Consider the following 21,674-nt stretch of genomic DNA (forward strand, 5'->3'; position numbering starts at 1 on the left):
TCTACAGAAAATTCTCAAAATTCACTTTGATTTGGTTGAGAGTGGGCAGTACATAGACTATCCTTGGGGTAAGAAATTTTTTCATTGGTTGCTCAAGAGCATTAACAAGAAGATGACTACTTCTAGGAAATTTTAAAGAATAGGTGGTATGTCAATTGCTCTTCAAATAAGGATATATGAGTGTACTGCCACAATTGACCTCAAATTTGCACAAAAAAACTGACAATCATATTTTCATATTGCTCAACTGACAAATGGTAGGAGCAAAACCTCGATACAATAAATTTTAGAGGCATATTCAGTGATGATAATAACCAAGTATTTGGTATTTGTAGTCATTTTACTTTCATACTATATCCATTTCACATATATTAATAATTTTCAGCAATTATCGTCTAACTTTTTGTTTTTTAGTTGAAATTCAAAGATATTGTCCCTTCTCCAAGGGAACTTGTTGTTCTCCAATTCCCACCAGAGGGTGTCGAAAACAAAGACGAAGGTCATCATACAGACTCATCAAATGATGTATCTGATGGTCCATCATATTCTGAAAAAAAAATTGATGATGATTTTCAAGATGAACTCCCACCATCATTTAAGGATAAAAGGTAAAAGGAAAATTGGGTCTCCAATGTCACTTGTTTAAAAAAAATATTTAGGAGTCGATTGTTGTTGCAGATTAGGCTGCACGGAAGGAACATTCTACTCTAGTCTTGAAACAGGCGGTGAAAAAAGTTTAACAACCAAAAATTATGCGAAAGAAACCGAAAGTTGTTATAAAGAAGATATCGACAAATACTTCTTTACCAACAGTGGAATTTGAAATACCAAGTGCAAGTGAATCTAATGAGCAATTTTTAGGAAATAATTCTCTGATTTAAGGAAAGAGGTATGTACATTTTTTACTTCTATGTTTTTTAATTAAGTTTATTTATATATTCACTTTTCATGAACTTATAACATATTATTTGAGTTTCAGGTCAAAGAAGAGTTTAAAGACATACACAATTTGATAAATGATAAATTATAACTCCTTATGGATACCATGAAGTCTAAACAGCCTGCTCAGAATGTATATTTAAATAGAAAAAACGTATTTGTTTTTAAATAAATATTGTTAATTATATTATATTTACTTTTTTGTTATACATGACCGCCACAGTGATGAGGAAGATAGTAAAAGATCACCATCATTTACAAGTTTTGATTCTCCCGAAAATCAAGATCAGGTAAACGTAAATGAGTTTGGGGCAACAGAGATATTTGTATTTCCTTGTTTCAAAATCAGTTTATGTATTCTCTATTTAGATTTTTTTTTTGTTCATTCAGATTGTTCTAAATATTATCATAGGATTTTATTAATTTTTTATTTCACTGTCATTACTTCCTTTTGATTGATGTTTGAAATAATATTGTTATTTGTCTCATTGCTCGCGAATGACACACAAAGCACTAATGCTAGTTTATCAGCAGTATCTCCTTCATCTATTACATACATTTGAACCTCGTCTTCATAAAAATTTCTATCATTTAATTCACTATCTTTCACAAAAACAGTTACAGTTAAGGGATACTTTGTCAAATCTTTGTTATATTTCTTCAACGACACATACACTCTCACACCCATTTCGTTGTGTATTTTCAAAGAATCATTACTACCTTCTATCTTATACTTAAGCTTCACACAATTGTATCTCAAATCAACACCAATTTGTTAGCAATTTTATCCACTAAATCTCTAAATGTTGCATATTCTTTCATCATAATTGTCTCTACTGTGCAATCAATGTAGCAATTTTCTTCATTCCATTCTTCAGAATAAATGATTAGAAAACTAATGGTTCGCATATTTGCTTTGTATTTTTTGAAAAATAATTGTTAAAGTCATTAAAAAATAAGATTCACATGTATTTATTAATATTGTATTCAAGATTAATAAATGTATGTATTACTCTAAGACTTGTACCCATGTGAACAAAATTGTATCACATTCATTAACAATTGTATAACATGACTGTCAATATATTTGTACTCTTATAGAATCTATTTGTTGTATCTTAATCAATCACTTACAAAATACAATACAATTAGCATAGCTTTTTCGATAATGGATACAATATTTATGGGGGAAAAAACAATCACATTCATTCTTATTTGGCATTCAAACAAGCTAAAATTAAAATTATCCAGCAAAACTAATGTTTCCACTGTTTTCATACTAGATACAATTAACTATTATCAATGAAAATAGATATGACTTACAACTAAGGATCCAATAATTAACTAGTACTTGGTCGAATTTGTATTTCATAGATTATATCTAAGTTTCAGTAGGGAATTCCTTCTACAAAGTTGTTTGTCAATGAATTTTATCCCTTTTTTATCAAAATTTTCTTCCCAAACAGAAAAAATGGAATTTAATTTAATTCACTTCAATAGAGAATGAGCATTATCAATGGAAACTTAGAAATCGATATTGAAAATTTGATGAACAATGGGGATGGGTGCTCTGTCATTTATTTTTGAATTTGTAACTGATGAGAATTTTAAGTGATATGTTCCTTTTTAAAAATATTTTCTCCCCTTAATTTCTCATTTCTGTATGAAATAATTCTATACTTTCAATCAATAAAAAAGCATAGATCAAATACATAACAAACTAAAATATTGACATTTTTAATAAGTATTGTGTAACATTCGGCAATTTGAAATAACTATGAAGAGGCTTAGAATTGGAAATAGTCATTTATTGGAAGGAATTAAAAATCTGGAAAATTTGGTTAAGTATGGGAAAAAGTGAGTTTTTGGCCAACTTTGAACAGTTATAACTCCTAGCTCAGGATGAGTTAGATGTAGTTCCAGTTATTTTTACAAAGTTCGTGGAATGGTCTTTCCAACGCCGCCGAGTTTGCCCGATTCCGAGTTCGCATGAGGGAGTTATGCCCTTTGAAAGTTGGGCAGTTGGCAGGGCAGTTAACCCGATTTTTGTAAGGGTATTTTGGTCTTTTCCCTAGACTTTTCTTTTGGATATATATTAAGGTTTTAGACTGATTTTAAGTCAGTTTTTCCTTTTTAAAGTGAGAGTTAGGGTTCTTGTTAGAAAAGGAGAGAAGAGGAGAAAGGAGAAGAAGAAGCAAACTTCGTAGAGATCGTCGTGGATTTCGTCGGGGGTGATCCCTATTAAGGTATGTGAGATCATAGTGTTGGGTTGGTTCTCCCCACACGCCAAACTCGTTTTAATTCCGAGAAAAGATTGGTTGTGTTGTTGAAATTTGTGGTTGTGTGTGTGTTGAAGTTGTTGGTTGTGTTGTTGAAGTTCCTTGTTGTTGTGGGACATGTTTCCGGTTGTGATTTTGAGTTGAATCTATCGTATGTTGAGGGGTTTTATGATTCTAAGTGTTTGGGGCTGGAACCATTGAAGTTAAGGAGGTTTAGAGTTGGAAAAATGAAGGAGAAAAGTCGAATTTTCGGGGAAAAGGGCTGGGGCGTCGCGCCAGCCAGCGCGCCCCAAAAGGGGCTCTGAAGCCCAGCCCTTGGGGCGGCGCGTCCAGCAGGCCTTCTGAGGTCTGAAGGCTGGCGCCCCGCGCCTCTCAGAGCGCCAAGGACGCCAAGTCTTCCCATTCATTCCCCACTTTTTCATGCATGTTCCTTGATAATGTATCTATGTTTTATAGTTGTTTTCCACACTCCAAGGTACGTCTACGTCAAGAACTCATCCCTACACATGAGATCATTACCTTTGAATTCATAATCCAATTCGAGGAAAGTTCGGATCGAAGTCAAGTGAAGTAAGAGTCAAGTCTAGAAGTCAAGAAGTAAGTCAAAGCAAGTCTTTAAAGTTTTTCAAGAGTCTTTGTTGAACGTTTTAACTTCATTTTAAGGCTCAAGTTTCAAGTCAAGCAAAGAGTATAGAGTTTCAAGTTAAGCCAAGAGTATAAAGTTGAGTTCAATTCTCAAAAGTTATTAGGGAACTATATATTCTCAAAGAAGTTTTAAAGAAATGTTTTCACATTTAAACAAGATTGGAAATTGAGATTTCCAAAGAGCCTTCGGGCTAGTTTTCCAGAAAAGAGTAATCGCTTTCTAAATGAAGCAAGAGAGGAAACTGAGATTTCCAAGATAGCCTTTGAGCTAAGTTTTTGAGTAATTATCTCAAATCAGCAGGAAGACAGACATATGTTTTAAAAACATACGAGTCAGTACATTTTTGGGAGTAGTATCGAGCACCGAATTGGGGGAGCATTCAAAGAACCCACAGCCCCCATAGAACCATGTAGCCACCATGGGTAGAAGATGTTCATACTTTTTAGATGAATCCTTTTCAGATTAGACTAGTGGATCCATTAGGCAGTTCAGGTCCTATACCTTTGGTCGGGTACAGGATGCTCTGGCAGCGTGAGGTTGATCACTGTATCATCACTATAGCTCTTATGTGATGGTTGTCGATTAGAGAAACTCCCACATAAGTTATTGTATTTTTATATACATCAGTTCATTTGTATTTCTCTATACATCTCAGGCTTATTGTATCTTTGTATACACACCGAGTTTATAACAGGTTTTAAACAGCTTTTCTTTATATTGCACTTGTTTTAAATTGCATTATATTGAAATGAGTCAGTCATGTTGAGTTGAGTTGAGCCAGGTAAGTTATTCAGTTTCTTCCAAATTTCTTTCTAGCCATTGTTGCTTAGTTTTCCAGCTTGCATACTTGTACATTCAATGTACTGATGTCAGTTGGCCTGCATCTTATGACGATGTTGACACAGGTACCCAGGATCAACATCCAGCACGCCGTTGATCCAGCTGAGCACTCCAGAGTCAGTGGTGAGCCTCTTTGCATTCCGGAGGACTCGGTTATTTTGTTATCTTAGTTTTGTTTTATTAGGATGTTGCGGGGTCTGTCCCAACATCCATCTCAGTGTTATAGAGGCTTCATAGATAGTCAGTCAGTTAGTATTGAGTCTCTCATCTGTGTATATATGTAAATATTCTATTTTGAGACTCGAGTTGCCTATTTGGGCCAGATTTCATCAGTTAAGTTGTTTTATGTCATTGCATTGCATGGAGTTATTCTGTTGAGTTAGGTTTTCGTTGAGTTAAGAAAGTCATGTCAAGGGTTCGCTTGGGCCAACAATGGTCTTCGAGTGCCGGCCACGTCCAGGGTGTAGGCTCGGGGCGTGACATATTGAAAATGTGACTAAGGGGTCCTACTAAATACTAAAATATTGACATTCGAAATTCAAACTTATGTGAGGAGATAAGGTTGGCAAGCTCGGATATGTACCAATTCTCAACAGAATCAAGAGGTGAACAGTTTGATTTCAAGAGAAGGATGAAGGAGACACAGGATGGCTCCACCTAAATAAGTTGTTCGATCCACGTAGGGAAAGATAAGGGAGAGAGGGAGAGGACAACGCAGCCATGCTTTGGGTTTGTTAGGTTTTGCTGGGTGGTACTGGTTGTGTGAAGAAGACAATGAGTACAGGGTCGGGGTAATTCTGTATGTGTTGTTGTATTGTGTTAGGGCTTGAGAATTAAGGGATTGGACTTCTAAATGCGGGGGAGGGGGGGGGGGTGGGGTGGGAATGGGTCGGTTTTGGGCTGAAGATTTGTGATTAGATTGAGGTTTAAAAGGGGAAAAAAAAAGGAATAATTAATTCACATAGACATAATAGAACATATATTACATACCGGTATTTATTACTTTAGTAATATAACGTAATAATTACTACCGATGACAGATTTGAATTAATTAATAATTAATAAATATTTATTTAGATTATTTAATTAAAATTAATATGAATCGTGTAAATATATATTTAGATTATTTAATTATTTAATAAGGAAGCGTGTACCTAGGAAATGGTTACTGCACACGTTTCTCAATAAGGCCATTTGAATTTTTTTAATAATTAATTTATATTTATATTCTCTAATTAAGTAAAAAGTAAGCAGTTTTTATTAAAGTGCTCCTAGAAAGTTGTGAATATCTATATGTGACTGCACACGTTTCAATTGTAAGGTCATTTGATTTTTTTAATAATTAATTTATATTTAGATCATTAATTAATTAAGGTGACTATCTTTATGTGTCTACTACACATGTTCCGAGTATAAGGCCATTTGATTTTTTTAATAATTAATTTATATTTAGATTATTTAATTAATTAAGAAGTTAGCAGTTTTTGAAAGTGTGCCTAGAAAGTAGTGATTATGTGTATGCTACAATTGATTGATTACACACCCATGTATCACTAAGACAATAACTTTAAGTTTGTTTTCAATTATCCCATTATCTTCTCCAAATTATTTTCTCTACCATATCAGTGTTAATATATTTTTATATATTTTGTTATTGAAAATTAACACCATTTCAAACTTGCATGTCCTTCATTCTCAATGTTGTGTTTATTAAATTATATTAACAATCATGAAGAGAAATAAGAAATTTCACATTTTCCCTCGAAAAAGCTCTAGATTAATTAACAACCATTGATTGAGTCAACCTCAAAGTTTCAATTTGATATCGCAGACAATTGAGAAGGATTGTTTGGAAAATAATGAAAGTGAGATGTTCCTATTCAAATTAGTTCAACCAAGCAACACGACAAAAAAAGGAAATACAAAAGTGTTGTTTATACCTAGGAAATGGTTACGGCACACGTTTCTCAATAAGGACATTTGAATTTTTTAGTAATTAATTTATATTTTTTAATTAAGTAATAAGGAGAAAAGGATCAAAATTGTCGTTTATCTTTGAGTTAAGAATCAAAGTAATCTGTCTTTTAATATAGAGCACTAATAACCTTCATGTTTCAAGAATTGATACACTTTCCATACTCATCCAAACATCCGTTTATATTTTTATGGCACTTGATCTCTTTGCACGTGAGAAAGCTTCCCTGTTTCCACCATTGTTAAACAGATTTTTCCCATAACTATGCTTCCACCATGGCTAAACAAGTCTTTCACTTTTTCCCCTCAAATAGTAGTCATTCATAATTCCACTACTCTGATTCACCTATGAGACAAACAAAATCAAACTAAAAAGACTGATATTTGGAGAAGTAAAACTCATTGAGTTACATCTCATTGTTATTGAAGAATATCTTCTTTTCCTTTTTATGTTTTGTGTATCTATCTTCAACAGAAGTCTGCGGCAAGAGTAAACTTTTCTATTTTTATGAATACATAGTAATCTTCATTGAGCCTTCTTCGATGTCCTCTACGATAGATTGTTTAAACTCAAGGAGAAAAGACTATAAAATTTTGAGTTTATAGTGATCATTGGGTGTGCTTTCGCAGTTGATAATTCACTAACTAGAAACATATCATTATCTTGTACAATATTTGCAGATAAGTTTCTTGCACACAAGGTGCTCAATCAATTGTCCCAATGATCATTTAGCACATTGTCCATTCTGAATGCGCAAATTATAACATATACATTCTAAACATTAGTGAGCTCGAAGAAAATTGAAGGCACGTGAGAATGTAGAAAAGCTTAGAAGTTGAAAAGAAAAATATTGGGGCAAATTCAATATTCTATCTCACAGAAGTTTATAAATGTGAGTTTAGATCAAGAAACTGAAAATTGTTCTTTTAGATTCATAAACGTGTTGTCCTAGTATAGAAAAATGTATCTTTTCATTTTACAATGTAATGAATTCTGGTATGAATGAATACATAATGTATGTTTGGTTTCAATTTGTTGAGAAGTTGGCTTTAAAATTTTGATATTATATGCGTTGATGGTGCAAATATGTTATACATTCTAAGATGAAATTACACAGTGGACAATATAATCTAAAGATGAAGTATACATTTCGTTGTTTGATATAAATAGAATTGAAAATAGTTTGGACAAAATATATTTCATGATAAATATTTCAATTCATAAAAAGTCAAGTATCTTGTATTTACCTTTACCAAAAGAATCAAAAGTGTTTCAGATTTGCAGAACAACACTAAAATTGAAGCAAATTTGCACCAGAACTGCATGAAAGCAGCACCAAAAGTTCTTCAAAACAACACCAGAATTGCACTGAAAATGCACTAAAACAGCTAGACTAGATTCACATTGCTACAACTCTAAAGTTGCACCAAAACAGCAGCAGAAAAGATCCAAAACTGCACTAAATTTACACTAAAAAAGTATCAAAACAGCATTGGAATTACGCCAAAACAGCAGCATCAGAATCACCTACCACGTTTTTGTAGAGAATACATAATTCTCAAAAGCAATAACAATGATCAAGAGATGAAAAACAATTCTCACCATAAGTCAGAGTTGATTCTCTGTCATTGTTGCACGCCTGCGCCTTAACGACATAGTTGCTTCCGAAAATTGATCAAGATTTTAATGAAATTCAGAAAAAAAAATTATTACAGGGTTTGATTTGAAAAAGAAAGGAAAGAGACAAATCAGAAGTCTGATTTGATAAGAAAAAATGAGCATAGAAAAATGACTTTTGGAGGGAAACTTTCTCACGTGCAATGAGAAGTGCTATTAAAATATAGATAAATGTTTGGAAGAGTATCAAAAATATACCAATTCTTGAAACATAAAGGATTATTAGTGTTTCATATTAAAATACAAGATAACTTTGACTCTTCACTCAAAGATAAAGGATAATTTTGATCATTTTCTCAAATTATAAGTAAACAATTTTTTAAAGCGCTCCTAGAAAGTAGTGAATATATGTATGTGACTGCACACATTTCAATTATAAGGCCATTTGATTTTTTTAATAATTAAATTATATTTAGATCATTAATTAATTAAGGTGACTATCTGTATGTGTCTGCACATGTTTCGAGTATAAGATCATTTAATTTTTTTAATAATTAATTTATATTCAGATTATTTAATTAATTAAGAAGTTAGCAGTTTTGGAAAATGTGCCTAGAAAGTGGTGATTATGGATTATGTGTATGCTACAGTTGATTGATTACACACATAGCAATAAGACAATAACTTCAAGTTTGTTTTCAATTATCCCATTATCTTCTCCAAATTATTTTCTCTACCATATCAGTGTTAATATATTTTTATATATTTTGTTTTTGAAAATTCACAACATTCCAAACCTGCATGTCCTTCATTCTCAGTGTTTTGTGTTTATTAAATTCTATTAACAATCATGAAGAGAAATCTGAAATCTCACATTTCACCTCGAAAAAGTCCTAGATTAATTAACAGTCATGGATTGAGTCAGCCTTCAATGTTCAATTTTCTGTCGCAGACACCTGAGAAGGATTGTTTGAAAAATAATGAAAGTGAAAATGTTCCCATTCAAATTAGTTCAACCAAGCAACACGACAAAAAAAAAAAGAAATGCAAAAGTGTTGTTTATACCTGGGAAATGGCTACTGCACACGTTTCTCAATAAGTCAATTTGAATTTTTTAATAATTAATTTATATTTATATTGTTTAATTAAGTAAAAAGTAAGCAGTTTTTTTAAAGTGCTACTAGAAAGAAGTGAATATTTGTAAGCTGTTTTTTTTTATAGAATTGATATCCTATGCTGAAGCACTAATTTGTTATATTATATATGATTCTAGTTTCTAAATATGATGTGCCGGGAACTTCGTCTACTAAAACACCAACACTGGATGATTTTTCTCCATTCACAGACACACAAATGGTTGCATTGGACCCAATACTTAATGAAACAGTGACACCTCAATTGCAAATGCGAATTAAAAATTCGGGCAAGTATGATACATCCCCATATGTGCAACTTCCTGAAGGTGGAAACAGTTGTGAAAAACGTCTGGTTTTTTCTAATGCTAAGCATCCTTTTGAAAAGTTTAGAGGGTTTGATTGTTTAGCTGATTTGATAAATAAGTTGGGTGTATCAGAATGTATCACAGAGACGAAATAGGTAATTTTAGCATTACATTATGATGATTTTACTCAATTTTTTATCAAGTAGCTTCCATACTGTGCATTTATATATATAAAAACATAATTGAAGCAGGAAGTCTACGTACATTGCAGTGTATGATAAGTTGAAGCCTAAACTTGATCTAGGAATTGTAAAAGTAAAGAAAATGACTTGGTTCCACATAATGGTTCATGATGGAAGACCTTGGGAAGATGAGGTATGTTTTCAAAATTTGATCTTCTTCATGTTTGATATTAATACGATGTTGTCTATTAGAAGGATATCCAGATTCACATTTTAATGTCATTTATTATTTTATATGTATGTGACCAATGAGTATAATAATTCAAAAATATGTGGAAATCTTATTATATATCTATTATATACAGTACTTGTGTTTTTGAAATCACAATAATTTATAAACTACAGTTAATCATATTGTATGCAATTAAAACTGGTCTCTTTATCAAATAGATGTAAAAAATGTTTTTCTCCATAGTGATCTTAAAGAAGATACTTATATGAAACCTCCACCTTATTTGTTTTCATCCCCTACATCAGATGTATGCATGTTGAAGTGGTCTTTGTATGGATTAAAACAAGCTCCTAGAGCTTGGTTTGATAAGTTTCGGTCTACTTTGCCCGGAAAATATTTACAGGTTCTGTTCTTCTTTTGGTGTATGTAGAAAACATTATTATCATAGGAACCGATTCTTCATTAATCACTAGCCTCCAACAACAACATGAAAGATCTTGATACTCTTACATATTTCTTGGGTTGGAAGTTCATAATGATGCTTCAGGTGTGTTTCTAAACCAACACAAATATACCCAGGACCTAATTTCTTTGGTTGGTCTTCAAGATTCCTCCTTTGTGGATACTCCATTGGAATTGAATGTGAAGTATCATCGTGAGGAAGGCGATCTTCTTCCTATCCAACTATATTTTGACAATTAGTTGGGAGTCTAAATTACCTTACAATTACTCGGCATGATATCTCTTTTGCAGTTCAACAAGTAAGTCAACATATGCAAACTCCCTGTCATCTCCACTTGGTGACTTTTCATTGCATCATTCGATTTCTTCTAGGAACATCTACTCATGGATTGTTCTTTCCAAGTGGTTTTCCTATTCGTCTTAATGGTTTTAGTGATTCTGATTGGGCGGGATGCCTGATACTCGTCGTTCAGTCACTGGTTGGTGCATATTTCTCGGAGAGTCATTGATTTCTTGGAAAAGTAAGAAGCAACGTCGTGTGTCAAAATCTTCAACAGAGGCTGAATATTGATCCATGTCTACTGCTTGCTCCAAGGTTGTATGCTTTGTGGATTACTTGCTGAGATTAGATTTCCTTAATCTCATCCTACTCCTCTCCATGCTGACAATATAATTGCTATTGAGATTGCTATTAATCCTGTTTTTCATGAGAGAACCAAACACATCGAAGTAGATTGTCATTATATACGAGAAGAGGTAGATGAATGAGTCACTACTCATTTACATGTGGCCAGTGATCTTCAAATAGCTGATTTGTTTACAAAATCTATGGCACGACAATGCCAGCAGTTTCTAGTAGGCAAAGTGATGCTTCTTGATCCACCAACATCAATTTTGTTAGCATAATGGACAACTGAATAATTGTATATATTAATGTAATTATATAGTGATATAAATTAGTATTTTTATATAGATTTGTTGTAGAATCATAGAAATAAATATTGTGATAGAATTGATGATTCAGAGGTATAACAAAGCAAATTTAGAGGGATCGAATAACAGATTTGTACAAATAGAATAACTGATCTTTAGGGATAGGAATAGCGGATCTTTAGGGATGTGCAATCTTTATACTTTCTATTTAATGGAAATACTCTCTCACTTTGAGAGGCATTCAACAGAAAATTGACAACACCTTCCCTCTTAAGAATATTCGTCCTCAAATGGAAATCAACATGACATGGCTAAGTCCTCAAGAGTTGCCAGAACTTCGACAGAGTCTCCTTTATAAATAGGACTATCCAAAAACCTGAAATGCAAAAAATTCTAGCACAAGTGTATATCAGAGTTATACAACATACAAACAAGATGCAACTCAATAAACAAATTTCTGAATCAAATAATAATTACAATAAAAAGTTTTGACCAAAAGAAGGCAACTCAATCTCGGCCTCTTCAATCTAACTGGCATACTCACTCTGGTGCTTGATATAGGTAAGGGTATATGGATCTTATATCCTCCTCGTCTTCCCATGTCATTTCTTACACGTTCTTGTTTCTCTACAAGGCCTTTATGAAAACCATATATATCTTTGGTCCCCAATTTGCGGACTTGCCAGTCTAGTATCGCAACTAGAGTCTACTCGTAGGACAACTCCTGTGAGATCCAACCAATATCAAGTGAGATAACTCGAGAAGGGTCATGTCTTATGAATTTTATGCAGCATATTTACATGCAAGATTGGATGAACAAACTCTAGCGCTCCCAAAGACAACTCTATCTCGTAAGCTACTTAGCCTTTGAGGATTCGATATAGCCTAATGAATTTTGGACTGAGCTTACCTGCAAATCTCGCAACGTCCTCCATAAGAGAGACCTTTCAGCAATACCCAATCATCAACATAGAACTTCAAGTCTCATCATCACACAACAAAATATGACTTCTGATAGCTCTAGGCTATCAACAATTGCTCTTGAATACGCTTAACCTGCTCCAATTAGCCCTAACTTACCTACCTCAAACCATCCAATGGGGAATGTGCATTACATAATGACTCACATCTACAATTTGAATGATAAATCTACTAGAAAAGAAGAGTATGTGGTAGAGATGCTATAAAAAGGTATGATAAAGGATAAAATAGGATTATTAAAATATAAGTAAAAATAAATGAAAAGAAATATTAAGGTAATGACGCAATCACATCAATTAGAACATTATATTTAAACTAACAATACAATGTAACACAATGGATAATAACCATCCAAACAAGGAGTTAGAACCCCATATAGAAATAGCAGTATCACCAGTATTAGACCATCTAACAAAAATAATTCCTTAAATGTATGCGCATGGGTGCGAAAATTGGAGGACACTATAACATTGAGCATTTGTCAACAATGGTCAATTTGGTCTTCACAACGTGACCTCCACGTTAAAAAAAGAAGCAGTATTGAACTTGCATTTACTTGATCTTTCTATGATGATCATAAATCTGAGAGCCATTTTTCATATCGTTGAATGTCTTCTGTAGAAAATGTGGGCTGTATTTTATCTAAAGCTTCCAACAAGTCATCCATCGTAGTTTTCCCTGATATCTCCTGTCTCATCCCATTAAAAGAAGCATCTCTATAGATGTTTGTTAGATCGTCTCCACTGTAGCCTTCTGTTCTTTGTGCCACTTGGAGAATATCTAGCCTAGGTGCTAACTGCATTCAATAGTTTGAATGAATAAAACTTTGATTTCAATAATATGCAAAACAATGATAGCTTACCTTGATTGATTTCAAGTTTATCTTTATAAGCTCCTTACAACTCTTAAATTCAGGAAGTGGGAAGTAAATCCTCTTTTCTAGCCGCCTCTTACAGTAGCATAGTGAATTAGAGTTGTGTAATCCATCGATCTGAACTAGAAGTTTAGACTTTACCCTTCGGGATTTTTCATGCTCTGTACCAGACCTGACAAATGACTTCAAAGTATTACAACTAAAACTAAAAAATTATAAGTTTAACAAAGGAAGTAATTTTTTTAATGCTCAAATTAATGTTAATTGTTGGGCACATGCATAAATGATATTGTGTGATGTATGAAAACACAAGAGGTAAGTGAAGTAAAGAGGAGCATGATCATTTAGTTTGAGTTTTATAGTTTACGCACTGTCGTTATATAAAAATCAGGCTACTTACAATACAAATTACAAAAAATTTATGATAAAACATTAATCGATGACATGATAAAGATAATAATTACATGCAAACTTAGACGCTTAAATAGGAAAAGTACTACATTATTTACTTACCCTCTGGCACTGCAAAGAGAATCAATCTCGTCAATGAAAATTGTAGTTGGAGCATAACTACGGGCAATCTCAAATAAGCATTGTGTCAATCGCTCTCTCTCCCCGTAACATTCTCCACATAATGAACTACAAGAAATATTCAGAAATGTTGTCCCACACTCTGTAGCAATAACTTTGGGCAAGAGTGTTTTAGGACCAAGCAAAAGAAATCCTCTCGAAGGTCTCCGGATGCCCTGAAAATAACATTCAATATTACAAGTTTCATATTAAGTATCTACTATTCGTTTGTTATTGTTCTGTGACTGAAAAATATCTTAGATCATTCAGTTTCAACAGAAAAAACTATTTCCAACTTATTTTCTTAATCACTTGGGAGGACCATATCCACCTCTGATGAATTGTTTTTTATGAGCAAAAATAAAAGGAAATATGAAGTGTGTATGGTATTTCCCTCGAAGCAAAATTCAGAAAATAATATGAAATATTTCAATTCCTTTCCATTTTTGGTTGGCCGATGTTAAAGATTAATAATAATGAAACTAGAAAATTTGGAAATATTTGGATGATTTTTTAAACATAATAATGTCTAAATGTGTTAGTTGAAGCGATTGATATGAAGATGAAAGCTAAGATAGTTATAAGGATAATGACATAATTTTCCTCCTTTTGAAACACCAGAAAATGATGAAAAATAATTTCCTGAAATATCACTTCCGTCATACCAAACATGCACCCATCCCTCATGCATTAGACTACTCTTATTCAGAATCAACAAATTATGTACAGTACCTGGAAATACGCAGGCATCAACGATGGCAATACCGTTGCTTCCTGTAGAATCCTCTTTGCTTCACTTAGTCTAGCAATATCATCCCATTTAACCCCTGAATTTGTGTCCAATATTTCCTTTTCAAGCCTATCAACTAATTCAGGATGAGGTCCATCGTACATTATTGTTGAATCAATGCCTTCTTCATCATTCTGATAGTTTTAAAGGAGGATGATAAGAATATTATAAAGAATACAAAGTATCAGCTTAGTATAAATAGAGTAAAGGAGCTTATGTGAGCTGTCGGTACAACCACTTCTCTAAAAGAATTGCCTAAAAAGGGATAAATGTTCTCAAATAGTATTAAAAACAAATAATGTATTTGTACTACTTGTTGCGTTGTATTTGCGAAATCATACACCAACCCAACATTGTTAATTCCTCCAGCCTGTAAATGATTCATGAAAAAAGAATTGTAATCTAAAACAAGAAAACATACAATAACAAATTTTTTTGTGAAAGATAAAAAATATTTAGGATTGTACTTTGTTAGAATACAATGTGTGATTTGAGTCTAGATGATGGGCCTGAAAAGCAATATTATAAAATGTTCTTAGAGACAAGATATTTGTATCACTTGTTTAGCGTGTTTCTATAATTATTTACCATCCCAGCACTGTAAATGTTGTCGATGAGGTTGTTGTTTGAAAAAGTAGAATTATGTGAGTAATTAGTTGCCACCAGACTTGCAACTTGTTTTTGTGCTCGTAATTGTAGTAGTATTTGTTGTACATGGTATGATTGAAGCATACACTGTTGTTGTTGTACTTGAAGTCCTACAACTGGGAGTGCTTGTAATGATACCACCTGCAAAATTATGCAATGTAAGTGCTCATATCACAAGTCTTTGTGACTTTAGAGTCATACTTTGTAATTTTCTATTGCAGTTAAGGAATTAATCCAATAGTAGTTTAACTCTGCAGACAACTTATATTGATAATTTAATAGATTAATTACATACTCCAATAGGTTAGAATACAGTGCGGGGTGTTTGGCAGGATCTATTAGAGAAAATAATACATATATTGGCCGTGTAATTATGTAGTTCTTAGTTTAATAGGATTTTCAGCAAACTATGGTATTAGGAATACAAGCATTACTGTTCCTCAATATACCAAAATATGGATAAGAAATAATCCAGGCATTACTGATCACAACATTACTAATAAACTCTATTTCGTATATTCTCATTGACGCTACCAAACAACCCCTCATAGTTTACAAAGTTTATACCATTCACTATCAAATAACAATGAAAGAACCATTTTTAACAGCAAGCAATTAAGTCTATTCGAATGTATAATGTACGACAAATTAAGAAAACCTGGTGCTGAATTGGGGTCTGAGTTTCGAGTGATGGGGTAGTAATAGTATTTGAATCATGATTAAGGTTACGAAGACCATCGGTATAAATGAGACTGAAGCCACTATAGAACAATCCTTTTGAATCAATTAGGACAGAGGGGTAAGTATCCATGTATATTTTAAGGAAAGATAGAACCCTTTGCAAATCGTTATTTAATGTGGGTTCAACGGCAATGATCCATCCAACTAGATCAGTAGTCCCTAGATCTTCATCTTTGTTCTTGTCAAACTTGTGGAAAATTATCTTCATCTACTCCTCTTTGCTTTTGCTGCTATTAGCAGGATCCACATCCACCACTTTTCCTTCAACAAACTTGTTAACACTAGCTATATATAATAATAATGCTTAATAAAATGACCAAGGTTCAGTTGAGAAATGAATAAACATGACTTGAAACTACATGTAACATGTATGGGTGGTTCAATTTTTAGGGCTATATATAAGAATTGGAGGATGCAATTGGCAAAGAAAGGGGCACATTTTTTTTAAATATTTTTAATGTTATAATTATAATGGGGAAAAATTTCTTGTTTCAGTCAAACAAAATATTTAATGAAGGCACTCAATAGTCGTATTTGTAATAAAGCAAATATAGAGATATTAACTACTATTTAATTTTTGAACTCATGTCCAAATGAATTGAAAGTTGCTTTGACTGTGCGTTGCTTATTCATTGCATGCTTATCCAATTGTATGCTTATTCAATAAATTTTATAATGGATATTAACAATAAAATGTATTTATAAAACTCCTCATTTGAAATATGTAATAGAGAAATGACTATAATTAATGATAAGTGTAAATTAGGAACTAAATATAAAATTATTCATTGATTTCATAAAGTGGACAAGTATTGTTGGACATCCCAAAATAGTATAGTGGACAAGTATTGTTGGACATCCCAAAATAGTATAGTGGATAACTATTATTGGACGGAGCGAGTACTATTTTTTAAATTTTGAACTGTTTGTTTGTGCGTTCTTAACCAATTGTATGCTTATTCATTTCATGTTTATCCAATCGTATGCTTATTCAACTATAAGCTTATTCAATAAATTTTGTAATGAACATTTACAGTATAATGTATTTATAACATTCCTCCTTTAATGTTCATTTAATAGATAACTTGTCTTAGTAAAGATCTTAATAGAAAAAAATCAATAGGAAAAGTCTTAGGAAATAAAAAACAGTGCACATAGTAATAAACATTTGTTAGTTGCCTCATTAAGAATCTTTCCAGAAAATCTAGCGGGATAAAATCTTAATTAAGGAAAAAAAAGAGTATAATACATATTTGACTTTTCCAAATAGAGACAACTATTCAGATTGTTAATCTTCGCATTCCAATCTTGTATACCATCTTCTTAATAGTTGAAGTTGGTACAAATTTAGCAAATAAATCTGTTGAATTATCACCTGAAAGGATTTGTTGTATATCAATATCACCGCTCTACTAAAGATCATGTGTGAAGAATAATTTTGGTGAAATATTTTCATTTTATCTTCTTTTATGAAGTCTCCTTTTTTGGGTCGTATAGACATCCTTGTCTTGAAATAAAACTATGGGTACTTCGGTAACATATTTTCAGGTCATATTTTTCTTTGATGAATTGTATCACCAATCTCAACCATACACATTCTTTACTTACTTCATGAATATTTATTATCTCAGTATGATTTGAAGAAATAACAACGTGTAGATTGTTATGATATAATAGTAATTTTGAATAAAAATAGATAGCCTGTTTGATATCAAAATTTATGTGAGCCGGATAAATAACCTACATATGCATAACCAATAAGATTTGAACTACCTTTGTTTGTTTAAAAGAAATTCATATCAATGGTCTCCTTTAGGTATCACAATATAATTTTAACTTTGTTTTAATATTTTTGTGTAGGTGTAAAATCATATCTTGCTAGTAAATGAAAAAAATATTGTGCATAATAGTTTGCAAAAATATCTCAAGGAAAAGTAAATACCGAGAGACTCCTCAAATCTATCTATCTATGAAGCCTTTATTACTCAAGATGGATGTCGGGACAAGACTCACGACATCTCAAGACAACTAACTAGAAAATAAATGTGAAATCCCCCGGAATGCAGGGAGGTTCACAAAAAGTAAGCTGAAGTGTAGATTGATCTCAATGAAGCACCCGTTGATGATCCTGAACACTTGTACTTGTATCATAAAAAAATGCAGGTCGAATGACATCAGTACATTCAATGTACGAGTATGTCATATAGCCGAAGTAAAATAATTGAATGAAAGGAGTGCGATAGATAAAATATGCTCAAGCGAAATGTAAAAAAATAAGAGTTAAATCTTTTAAAGTTTTACAAAATACTTACTCATCACTGAACTCAATATAATAAGTTTTATATGAAAATACACTTTAACTCTATTGGGAGATTCTCTAATAGATAACCATCACTATGAGCTATGTGATGATACAATGCCTACCAGAAATGTCATATATCGTGCCAGAATTTAGAACCTCTCAACTAAGTGGATCCACTAAACTCTACCCGAAGACACTAGGGATTCATCTAAGAAGTATGATCTTGTATCCATGTTGGCAAGACATGGTTTATGGGGGGCTGTGAGTTTTTTTGAACTCTCCTCCATGTCGGTGCTCAATACTACTCCCAATAATATATACTCTTACATAAATGTATAAAGCATACTCTTTCTATCATTTGAAATATTTGATCAAAGTATCCCCTTAAAAGAGGTAACTGCTCTGAAATATCTCTGAACTCATTGTTCATTAGGAAACAAGGTTTTGCTTTGCTCAAAGTAAAAATACATTCTGGGTTGAGATAATTACTCAAAAGGGCCGTATTAAGAGGTAACTGATCTGTACTCAATCTTTCTGAAAACTCTTTTAACTTTTCTCAAAATAATATTCTCTTTCTTCATGTAAAAATGAAATATTTGGAAAATACTTAGTTCTTGTAACACTCCGCTATTTGAAAGAGCTAGAATTAGAAAGAACCATTTTTGGAAAGAATAAAAATCTGAAATTTGGCAAGTATGTTAAGTATGAGTTTTAGGTCAACTTTAAATGACCATAACTCCTAGTAAAGGATGAGTTAGGTGGGCTACAAGATATCAAATGAAAGGTATTTGAATTATCTTTCCAACGTCACCGAGTTTGCTAATTTTTGAGTTCCTATGATGGAGATATGCCTATTTGAAGTTGGGCTATCTGGATAAGAAAAGTCAATCGGATTTTAGAGAGGTAATTTGGTCTTTTTATTACCCAATTAATTTATTCCATTTTTAGGAATTTATTTGGGGTCTAAACTGAGTTAGTTCAGTTTACGCAGTTTAGAATTACACTAGGGCTTTGAGAGAAGAGACAAGAGGAGAAAAGTCAAGGCGTTCTTGGAAATTTCTTACGGAATCAAAGTCGTTTCACCAAGGGTTGATCCCTAAAGAGGTATGTGAGACTTTCATAGCGTTGGATTCGTTTACCCACGCGCCAATCATGTTTGTTCCAGCGAAATTCGTTCGACAAATTTGAAAGTATGATGTTCTTGAAATTGGCTTTCGTTCTTGAGTTTAGATGAGATTGTTGAGTTCTTGATGAAATCATATCGATTTTAGAGTTGTATATGAGTAGGTTCTTGTGTTCACGTACTGGGTATCTGAATCTAAAGAGGAATTGAGAAAAAGAATCGAATTTAGGCGAATTGAGGTTAGAAAACAAAGAAGGAAAAAGTAAGGCAAATTTGGGTACCAGGTCCGCGTCGCGGACCTGTTCCTCAGGATTGGAACTTTTCTCTCCGCGTTGCGGACCTTTCTACCTCAAAATTTATTTCACGACCAAATATTAAAATGTATCTCCGCGTCGCGGACTTGCTTCCAGACAGTGATTACTTGATCGTTTCTCATGTTTAACTATCTATAAACACTCCTAAACATCATGAGATCTTTCCTATCACAAATAAGAACCTTGAAATCCATAAATCAAATTCAAGGTAGAGTTGAGAGTCAAGTCTTGAGGGTTCTTCGAGTCATTTTAAGAAGTCTTTTACAAATCTTTTAAACTTGTTTGAAGACTTAAGCATTGAGATTGAGAAAGAGAAGAGCCGAGTTCATTTTCTTTAAAATGTTATATGGGGACTATGTATTCCCAAAGATTAAATGTTTTCACATTTAAGATGATAGGAAACACCGATTTACAAATGAGTTTTCATGAGTAGTTTTCAGTTCCATCTCATTTAAGAGAAAAGTTTTTGAGTAATAATCTCGAACCACAGAGAACGAGTTATGTTTCTAAACATATGAGCTGAGTATTTTGGGAGTAGTATTGAGCACCGATATGGGGACGACTTCATAATAACTTAAGTCTCCATAAACCATGTAGTCAACGTGGGTAGAAAGGGTCATACTTTTTAGATGATTCCTTAATGGTTTTAGCATATACTAGTGGATTCCCTTAGTTGAGGCGTTCTATATCCTGGCAAGTTATAGGACAGTTCTGGCAGCGTGGGCGAGACGTTGTATCATCACATAGCTCATAGTGATGGTTGTTGGACCCAGTAGGCATCATAGGCCGACTGAACTTGAAAAGTAAAGGCAATATGAAAAGAAGGAATAACACAAACCGAAGTCAAGAACTAAAATCTAACTAACAAGGGAATGCACACAAGTGTACAAAGAACTAACTAAAGTAATCTATAAGCTAACTACACCTAACTGGGCCCCCATAAGCCCAGAAGGTACACTCGTGCGCAAGTTAAATAAAAACCCGAACAGACCCCCATAAGCCCGACGAGTACACAAAATAACTATAACTAAAGAGAATTGCATAAAAGAACCCAAGAACGAAGAACACGAATCAGAACCTCAACCCTAATTAGTAAAATCTGACAGTACGGAGGTCGGACCTCTAACCGAATGCTCACCAGAAGTACCCAAGTAACCAATCACAAATATCAAGTATATGAGGCCGGAACTCTAACCGGATGCTCTATATAAGTATCTGGGAAATAGAGGTCGGACCTTAAATCGGATGCTCTATAAAGGTGCCAATGTAGCTACTGAAAGAGTCCTAATCGATCCACACTCATAAATGTCCATGGAACGCCGTCCATACTTAGCCAATCAATGTAAGTCCTTGGAACCAAATCGAAAATTAAATTCAAACCACGAAGTAGAACTAGTGTCGCCGATGTAACTCGTGAAGCCGTAACATCGGGGAAAATAAGGATATCTATAGTCGGAGAAAGAGTATCGCCTAACTAAGGCCCAAACTATCAGACTCAAGTCTGCTTCACCAGTCTACAGGGATCTAAGCCGGCGGGGCAAAACTAAGGCCTATTGGATCCGAATAATGTATTTCTAAGGCAAGCCCTAGTCAAACCTAAACTAAGGCCCAACATTCTTCAAATAAACAATAATTAAGCATGCAAGCACTCCACATAGCGAGGAGGGTCCGTTAATACCACAAAGCATGCTCACAGTTATCCGATAATTCCCGAAATATGTCGAAAACATGATTTCTTAACACATATGTAGGATTCAATAACTACCTAACCCAAATCCCAACTAA

The 21,674-nt window shown here is 33.2% G+C and overlaps 1 protein-coding gene across 1 annotated transcript; it reads right to left on the reverse strand.

Moving 5' to 3' along the window:
- Positions 1 to 13,101: 13,101 nt before the first annotated feature.
- Positions 13,102 to 16,358, reverse strand: LOC125809287 (katanin p60 ATPase-containing subunit A1-like). The gene is made up of 7 exons (XM_049488943.1): positions 16,068 to 16,358; positions 15,350 to 15,550; positions 15,075 to 15,131; positions 14,704 to 14,895; positions 13,915 to 14,147; positions 13,390 to 13,573; positions 13,102 to 13,323 (listed from the first exon to the last, which is right to left on the reverse strand). Exons 1-7 carry the CDS (start codon positions 16,356 to 16,358, stop codon positions 13,102 to 13,104), a joined length of 1,380 nt encoding a protein of 459 aa, XP_049344900.1.
- Positions 16,359 to 21,674: the final 5,316 nt, after the last annotated feature.

This window comes from Solanum verrucosum, unplaced genomic scaffold (assembly GCF_900185275.1).
Source record: "Solanum verrucosum unplaced genomic scaffold, falcon-dt-bn FXZP01000062.1, whole genome shotgun sequence".
Lineage (NCBI taxonomy): Eukaryota > Viridiplantae > Streptophyta > Magnoliopsida > Solanales > Solanaceae > Solanum > Solanum verrucosum.